General features: G+C 34.4%; 1 protein-coding gene across 1 annotated transcript in view; it reads right to left on the reverse strand.

The window, feature by feature from the left end:
• The window catches only part of LOC137645342 (ionotropic receptor 21a-like), a 32,016-nt gene that overhangs the window by 4,905 nt on the left and 17,111 nt on the right, over positions 1–10,000 (reverse strand). The window contains exons 3-5 of the mRNA XM_068378154.1: positions 7,601–7,730; positions 6,988–7,168; positions 3,844–4,031 (exon numbers count right to left, since the gene is read on the reverse strand). Coding sequence (XP_068234255.1) covers positions 3,844–4,031; positions 6,988–7,168; positions 7,601–7,730 — 499 coding nt within the window. The remainder of the gene's footprint in view (positions 1–3,843; positions 4,032–6,987; positions 7,169–7,600; positions 7,731–10,000) is intronic.

Below are 10,000 nucleotides of genomic sequence, written 5' to 3' on the forward strand. Positions count from 1 at the left end.
CACTTACGAAGGACCGAGTACTATAATCAACAAATCTTTGGAAAATGTGTCTCAAGCTGCTATTGCCCAGCTGCCTAACCGACAAGCGATGCGTAAGCTTATGTTACACCCAACAATTTGGAATTTTTTAGATGCGCTGAAACGGGTCTAAAAAGAACGTGATGAATATTTAGAGAAACTTAAAGCAGGTCATGAGCCTCAACAAAAGCTATTGAAATACCGAAAGGCAGACGAAAGAATATTAAAAATCTTATCGGATTATGGAAACAAAAATGAGGTTGAATATTTACAAGCTATTGCGCATATCATATTAAACTAGGTTTACTAATATTTGTATTTTGAACTTTTTTTTTGGACTATTTTAATTATTCAGTAGGATAAATACTTTTTATCAATAAATATTTGTTCTAAACCTTTTCTATTGTTTATAAACACAGTAGTATAATTACTTTTTATCAATAAATATTTGTTCAAAACCTTTTCTTTTGTTTATAAACACACACACACACACACACACACACACAAATTCCCCACTTCCACGGCGCTGAAACATTTGGCGCTGAAAAGGCATGGCGCTGAGATGGCTGGTGCTGAATCGGCGGCGCTGAGCTGGCGGTGCTGAAATATCCCTACCCCGTTTGAGGGTATACTTGGGAACGCTGTTCGGTCTTGTTTCTCTTCCTCTTGTTTTGTTAATGTTTTTTATGGTTTGTATAGGAGATATATATTTTAACCTTGTTACTTCTTTTCAATTTTTTTTTTCCTTGTTTCCTTTCCTCGCGGGGCTATTTTCCCGGTTGAAGCCCCTGGGCTTATAGCATCCTCCTTGCCCAACTAGGATTGCAGCTTAGCTAGTAATAATAATAATAATAATAATAATAATAATAATAAGGGAGATGATGTATTTATATTTACCAATATATCTATCTATCTATCTATCTATCTATATATATATATATATATATATATATATATATTTATGTACATATATATAATACTATTATTATTATTATTATTATTATTATTATCATTATTATTATTATGAGCTAAGCTATTACCCTTGTTGGAAAAGCAAGATGCTATGAACCCCAGGGCTCCAACAGGGAAAAATAGCTCAGTGAGTCAAGGAAATAGATAAACTGTAAGAAAAGTAATGAACAATCAAAATAATATATTCAAAGAACAGTAACAACATTAAAATAAATATATCCTATATAAACTATTAAAATAAAAAAACAAGAGAAAGAAAAATAAGATAGAACAGTTTGTACGAACAAGCAAGAGAACTCTAATTCAAGACAGTGGAAGGCCATGGTACAGAGGCTATGGCACTACCCAAGACTAGAGAACAATGGTTTGATTTTGGAGTGTCCTTCTCCTAGAAGAGCTGCTTACCATAGCTAAAGAGTCTCTTCTGCCCGTACCAAGAGGAAAGTAGCCACAGAACAATTACAGTGCAGAATTGTTTGGTGGTCTCAGTGTTGTCAGGTTTATGAGGACAGTGGAGAATGTGGAAAGAATAGACCACACTATTCGATGCATGTGAAGGCAAAGACAAAATGGGCCGTAACTAGAGAGAGGATTCCAATGTAGTAATGTCTGGCCAGTCAAAGGACCCAATAACTCTCTAGTGTAGTATGCATATGTGTGCGTGTATGTATGTTCTTTCATTTTCCGTAAGAGGTACGTGCTCAAGGCGTTGTTTCTCTGGTTCTAAACAAGCAATTTTGTGTAATGTAACTTAACCTGGTTGCACCCCTAAACAGTCGACTGAAATTTAAAAAAAAAAAAAAAAAATAATAATAATAATAATTGGTGCTAGCTTGCAGTTACATATTCTTATTTGAGAGATATTCTTCAAGCCAAAACCCATTAGATGTCAAAGGGTCTGTCAAAGTCTTTACACAAATGCAACAATGTGGTTCTTACCCGTTTCCTTCCCATCGCCGCTAATCAGAAATTCCCATAGGCTTGAGCCCACTATAGTCCTAGTGCTCAAGATTAGTAATTTAAGGAAATTGTATCGGTTTTAACTTTGTAGTATATTTGTGTAATAAAGAAATCAAAACTTATGATGATGGAATAAGTTTACTGACCGCATGAATTTAATACATGTTTATTAGTACTTCAAGAAATTGGGCCATTCACGTACATACAGTAAGTAGTTAACTGAGATGTCAACGAAAAGAAGTATAGGCGCCAATCCCCCAACCCCACCACACGAAAAACTATAGGAGAAATATAGTTAATAACTACCTTCAGCTTGATGAGATTTTGCAAGTGTAAAAATATAAAAAAGTTCAATATTTAACAAACTTATTTGTAATCTATGCCGCTGCTCTGTAAGTAGGAGTTGCAAGACTACACCAAACCATGTCTCTACCAGTTATGAAGAAGGAAAGGCTAACTTTAATCATTTCATTTCCTTCAATAAATTGGGATATCTATCTTGTTCCTTTGGCCAGAACGCTTCATAACCAAATTGCTGAACAAGCAGTTTACCCTCTAAGCCATTTTGCGAGTCTATTAGTTCATCAGATAGATTTGGATCATCATTGTTTGCATTAGCCTGAAATGGATTTACAACCCACTCTGGTATTTCCAATTCTTCGAGGTCTTTATGATCACCAAACATTCTTTCAGTGCTTAAAATGAGAAGAAAGACAGTCTAGATGCGTTTATGACAAACTTAAATCGTCGGCTTAGTTTTCCTGGAGTGCTTTTTAGCTAAGAAGCTGATGAAGTCTCGCCTTAGTTAACTAGTTTTGTAGAAATCTAACTTTCTAATAATGTCATTATTATGCCTTTTGCATTAATGAGACACATTTTATGTCCTTGCAGTTTAATGTTGACCTCATTTAGTTTGATAAAAATATCAGATAAATAAACAACATAATCTCTTGTACTTTCTAAATCTTTACTCAGTATTTCATCCAATGTTTTAAATTTAATCAATCAGGAATAGAATCATGGAGGCCATAAAAAATGTCGAAGACATTCAGAGGATAAGCAGCACTGTCGAGTTTGTGTGATGATTTGTGACTGGTGGTTTATTAGTCAAGTGAACCAAGCAGCTGCTGATGCAGAATCCGAACGCAATTAGCACTTGTTTCAAACACTCCATCCTAAATTTTACGAATTATCGTGTGATTAAAGAAATAATAACAAAAGGCAGATGTCCTGTTGTTCAAATATAAAAGGAGATATTACCAACTTGTTCATTCGCAGTTTTACACTCTATAAGTAGTGAAAACTTTCGAAAAAAAAAATATTGCGTGATACAATTAAATTGTATTAGGCAACGTGGCTGCAAGGAAGGGTCCACATTTGGTAAAAAAAAAAAAAAAAGAAAAAAAAAAAGTGAATACTAATTGCTTTTCCATGATGGGTGAAGAGAGACAGGATATTTTTCTTTACACTATATTGCTAAAAGAATTTTCATATTTATGTATTAGTCCCCCTATCTATATAATTATTATAATTTTTTTTTTATTTATCTTTTTAGCATTTGATTAGTGGGTGTATGCACACTGTTCAATTTTTATGTGTAAATTATCTGTGAGGTAGATATTATGATTTCTAAACATAGAGACCCCCATATCATCCCCTCAACATTCCCGCCCCAGAGATATTAACAACCCCCACAAAGGGGAGGTAGTACCCTCATCAAGAATTACTTTGCTAGATAATTGTATTCACAGACGATCAAAAATCTTCTAATCAACATTATCATACACAAATTTGCTATTATCTTACAGTGAGAGCTGTTACATCTCGTCTGATAAGTGTGAAAGAGAGAGTGGGGGTATTTAGGAATTCACAAAGTGCTTAACCATATCATACCTGAAATTACTTTCAGCTAATTCAAGCAGCGTTTTAATCATCGCTGGAAAAACAGGAACTGTGAGAATTGCGATTAGATTGCATGTGTAAGACATGGCGATGACCCAAGATCCAAGCCACCAAGGCAGTAGAAAACAACGAATCCTCCACGATTCAGGAACTTTTGCGAGAGCATTGGACAACAAAACCTGAAAGAGAAATCATTACTTTAGCTTTTCTATCAACTGGGTCGATGACTCAGGCCATAACTAAGCCCACTTCACACGAGGGGTTTGAAACCGTGCAGTTTAGAAATCAATGTAGCTCAATGAGGCCCTTCACCCACTGCGGGAGATAACCGTACGGCAGAATAAGTGGATGGTAGGAATTTACAAACTGCATGCACTGCTAAATTAGAATACATTAGATTAGAAGTTTATGGCATCCTTCAGGCGAGAGGTTTTCTCCAGTGGGGTAGCAGTGGTTCACCTGTTGCAGAGAGTAGGCGTCCCTCTGCTGAAGCTATTTGTCTTTTCATTATTATTATTATTATTATTATTATTATTATTATTATTATTGGGTGGTTCCACCATTTACGTAGTTGCTTCTTTTTAGCATCCTTTTCATTATATACACAAAGACCACGTTCTTCTTCACGTCCTCCATCTCGAACAAACTTTGACAGGCTCAAGGTAAAGAATATTACCTTGGACAGGCATGTATTCTGTTCCCTGATGCAGACGAACCGCATGAGAAACAACCGCTCGTGTGAAGACATGCTCTTTGACATGCGGGAATCTACCGCACGGTTTCAAACCGCTCGTGTGAAACGGCCCTAGGACATGTATTATCATACACAAACGCACATAAATGCATAAGCTCGAATCTTGGTTGAAGTAGATGACCTTATCCTAGATATTGTCTTATGAGTGAAAATAATTCCACGGTAGAGTGAATTTAATAATAATAGGTTATTTATAGCTTACCAAATTAGAGACAGACTATCATATGCACATATACTTCCTTTGGCCCTAATGACCTTATAACTTCTTGATATTCTCAATAACTTTGTATTCGCTTATCAATATAACGTCTGATCCATTGAGAAACCGTAATTTCCGTGGTAGGACTCGAACCCTTACGTGAATGGTCAAGGTTAGATAAAATCTCCTCTGCTGACGCATAACATTTATCTGTTAAATTAAGATAGCAACCTCTTACCTTGTTGATTTCCCCTCTCATTTTGGGTAAGCTTATTACTTCGAAGCCCACTTTTCTGGCTTTATTTCTTGAAATAAGCTGTTTAAATTTTTCCTAAGGGATCTGACTCTCTTTCCAGTTATTTGGTGTTCAAATTAATCTGGTTCGGTTCCATTTAGTTTTTAGCGCATACAAAAAAAAACATGTAAATTCTAACTTCTAGGTCTTGCAACATATGTAATAAGCTCATGGAGGCCAAATACAATGGTTCTCGAATACCGCAAAAAGAATAAGGGAGATGACACACCCATTAATTGGGATTCGGCAGATTTGACGGCAGAAGAGCAAAGTTATCATTGAAAATTTTCAAAGATAATGAGGGTGTTGATAGCATAAAGAAGTGCTCCTAATTTCATGGTAGGTGGACATGATTCTAAGGAGTTACTGTTGAAGACAGCTCTCATAATTTCCTCAGTCTTTCAGTCATCAATATTACTTAAAAAACAAGTCTAATCTATATTCAATAGATATAAGGTCCAACAACATTAGATATGGTATATGTTTTTCCAAATAATGTTGGGTTAAACTGATGCTGAATCCATTTTTTGTCTTAATGTCAAGCGTAATTCTGAATTCAATATCTGTGCCAAATTCCTATCAAAGAATCTAAAGATGAAGTATGTGGTATCATCCTGACCAAAGTTCCATTTTCACACAAATGTTTAATAAGTATATTCAGATAGTCTTATCATCTAATGTTACCTATTCTTAGGTAGACCTATCAAGATCATATTAATCAAGCTACACCTAGTAGCATACATAAGTAAAGAAAAAAAAAAACCTAATGCATTCGTGTATAAACTAAAATAGCTAAATCAAGTGGCATATATAACAAAATATGTATTACCAAGCACTGGTAAATGTATGATATTTAGTTCTATCAAGCAACATATTCAACTAAGTTAGTAATACATTTCACTTAACAATATCAAATAATTATCATATAATCCTATTAAGTAACATATTTCAAGTGAGTACATAATACTAGATAATGCCTAATGCAAAGTGATTGTGTAGTCTTCAAACTCCATGACCAAAGTACATGGATTGAACCACAAAATATAAGTAAAAAATACAAGAAAGTAACCCATTTGTGATTTATCCATCAATTCAAGCTTATATAAATAACAGTAACAAATTAACTCCGCAGCCAATCATAAACCGAATGTCAACACATTCTCAATTGCGAGGATTCAAGAATCAAGCAATAAGATTTTTACTTATTGTAAAATTTCCTTAAAGAGACTACCAATTCAAACAGAAAGAGTTCCCAATCAGGATCAAAGGAAGTTTTCACAAAAGCTAAAGGCAGAAAAGAAGAGGTGGGAAGGGAACTTGGTAAGTTAGAATTAATAGAAGTAAACGAAGACAAATTCAAACATCCAACACATTGAAAAGAGAAAAGCAAAACGCAACTCAATATAATGAAGAAACAATCAAAGAGGGATCAACTCGATACATAATAGGACAACAGAAAAGTACCAAGATGATCGCAAATTGACCCAAGTTTGTGATGACAGAGATTTGGTCAAGGACAGAGGTTTTGAATGAAAATTTGGGTCAACAGGGGACCGTCAGATGGTGATCAGGGAATACAGCATACGTCGATTGAGGTCAAGAAAGGGGCGTGGGGCAGACCAAGCATTACCATGGGGCTGACTACCTCATCCCTAAGGCTAAAGCAAAGAACCGTTAGGATTTACCCTCCTGACGCTAATTACTCCTTGACTTAGGGCATAAAGGCGTCTGGTGAGATAGTATTTGTGAATATATATTACGCGTACTATGACCTATACAGATAATATGCAGATGCAAATAAATTTTATTTCTGTTATCAAATACGGCAAGTTTTTCTGATTACTTTTTCTTTCATTGATGTACGTGAATATAGATCTTAAAGAATACCTGTCCAACTGTTAAGGCGTTAGTTATGAAGGACTTCTGGTGTTCAAAGTAGAGAAGATGGAACGCAACAGAAGTGAAGATTACGGAAATAAAAATTGCCAGCCAAACACTCCAGGTAAACGGGTACACAATATTTTGCCAGCTGGGAACAGGAGGAGGAACTTGCAATATCAGGCTAAATCTGCAAAAGTAAAATTAGATTATCAGTCAGATTTATTATATATTCACATATCTATATATATCTCTACATACACATCTCTCTCTCTCTCTCTCTCTCTCTCTCTCTCTCTCTCTCTCTCTCTCTCTCTCTCTCTCTCTCTATCTCTCTCTCTCTCTCTCTCTCTCTATATATATATATATATATATAGGTTATGCGTCATGTCCTTCATTACGTGTATCATTTACAAGGGATATTCTTTAAATTTACATTAACTAAACCACCTTCAGCATTAATCAACTCTGCATCCCTTCGATGACATGTATTAATCGAATCTTCCAAATATCAGAGCATATTCAACTGTATTCTCTTCTAAGAGATTCAATCAATTATAACAATAATAGTGATTTTGATATAGACATAAAAATGGAGTGATATACACATATCAGTACCTACCCTTGGTAGGCTAATGGTGCTGAGATCAAATACTTCTTGTTTCGCTCAAGCGTCTGAACAGCCCCGTTGATTTGCAGATCCATCTCTCCTCTTTCGAGCAAATCACCAATTACCGTTATGTTGAAGAGTTCTGTAAAAGTGAAAAATGACAACAATAAGTGAGGAATTCTGTCAAACTAGATACAATTTCAAAGATGATGAAATGTCCAACATGAAAATTATCTTGGAATAATTTCATGTGGGTATTTTCAATTTATTCGGTATATTTGTAACAAAGAACTGTTAGAGAACAACAGTTCAGTAATGGAATGGTTTGGGATATTTAATATGTGAAACAAATTATAAAAATTTCATGACCATTTTCGCGAAAATCCTAGGCATCTATATACCTACTTTTTCTATTTCAAAATATCCAACGTATAAAAAGTCCTCCGTTTCTTTCTTTCATCTTTGTACCATACGTCTTCTGACAGAAGGATTGCTAAAATATTATACACCAACTTTAAAAAATCTCATTTCAAGTTCCCTTTGGGAAATAATGACCTCTCATAAGATTCCGCTATCGGTTTGACATTGAGTAGGTATTGAATTACTTTGTGTAGTTCTGATGGGCCAAACATAATCTAACTTTCTTTAAATTACGGCTTCTTAACTCCAGATTTCATTCACAAACGGGTGGAAGGTAAGAGGAATGATTAAATTAACCAATATTTAAATAAATTATCTGAAATGGATAGTAGTACGGGTTAGCCTATTATTATTGTTTTTATTGCCACAATCATCATTAGAAACCAAGCGACAACCTTCGTTGGGAAGCAGAATGCTATAAGCCCATAGTGTTGACTATGAAATAAATATAAAAGGAAACTCTTTCAACCTACCCAACAAGAACTAACTTGCACTAAATTTGAACTTTTGAAGTTCTTCCGATTCAATTATTAACCCTTTTACCCTTAACTTACTATGACCATATTGCGTAATTTTGCACAGCTGCAATAAAACTTCTAAAATATTTTGTAACATTGAGTCTTATCGACAAAGAAGTATAATGTGAAGAGAGGTAAAAAGAAGACGGAGTGAACTTGGAGATGATTGTACTTCTTATCAATTGAATTATACTGTTTGATTCAAAATCGATGCTGGGTTTTATTTGCCAAGTTCTGATCCGATAGTACACGATACCGTCACATCATCTCTGATATAAGTCAAATACGGTATTAAGGGAGGATTCATACCTTGAATGAATTCTGCGGGGATCATTTCAATGGCCGTTCTCAATATATTATAAGACACACATACAAAAAATATTAAACTTTCCAAACTTTGCATATGGAGTTCACTTGTTACACCCCTCTAATCGTAACTCGAGGCTCAGTGAGACGTTGTAATGTTTTAACTTATTCTTCTGGTATTTACTTCCACAAATATTGTCCGTAATTGATTCCGATAACTTCGAATTTAGAACAATGAAATTTGAAACTCATCTTGAACAAGATAGGGAATGGAAGTTCGTAAGCATCAGCTGTGTAAGTGAATGAATCTTTTGCCCTTGCACTGTGAACAAAATACTGTTCAATGCAGAAAAAAAAAAATAAATAAACATTGTAACTTACTTTGAACATTTTTTTTATATATATATATCCAGTAAATATTTTGTGACCCTCGATCAGGAATATTTCATTTACGTAATCATTTTATCACTATTTTTTCTTAATAAGATGGACTTGAACGGTTAGAGCATTCAATTTTCAATGATGAAACTCTTCGACCCGCGATTTTTTTTAAACTGAGAAGCAAGAAATACGATTAAAAAAGCTGATATATAAATGCATATTGTAATTATTTGAGAAAATAAACAGACTTCTAGCTGACCATAAGAGTTCTTTAATTTGTGATTTCAATGAGAAGAACAAGTAAATTAAATCAAATAAAAAACAGAATTGGAACTTAATGATTATAGTAAATTACATTCGATGGAAATAATTCCTTTTGGGTACTAAAGTCTGGTTTTATAACTCGATAAGTAACACGAACTCTCTCATCGTTATTTCCTTCGTACTGAGTGTACTTGAGAGTTTTTCAAGAGAAAATTATATTTTAAGTTATTTTTTCATGAAAATAATATCGAATGGCAGACTTGTGCAGCAATTACCAGTTTCAGCGGAATCCCAAACCGAACGGCGCTATGTTTGTTTACCCTTTGCGTTGTATTTTCAAATCTTAATTGTATTTCCGAACTAAAAATAAAACGAGTAAACAAGCAAACACAGAACTTGGCACCGGCTCTTTCATTTGTGGAAAAAAATACCTAAAGAATAAAGGATAATCAATCTTATGTTTACTCATGGCAAATGACTCGAAAACAAATCTTCATTTCTTTCTCCAAATATTTGCTACTTA

Source organism: Palaemon carinicauda, chromosome 8 (genome assembly GCF_036898095.1).
Source record: "Palaemon carinicauda isolate YSFRI2023 chromosome 8, ASM3689809v2, whole genome shotgun sequence".
Classification (NCBI taxonomy): Eukaryota; Metazoa; Arthropoda; class Malacostraca; order Decapoda; family Palaemonidae; genus Palaemon; species Palaemon carinicauda.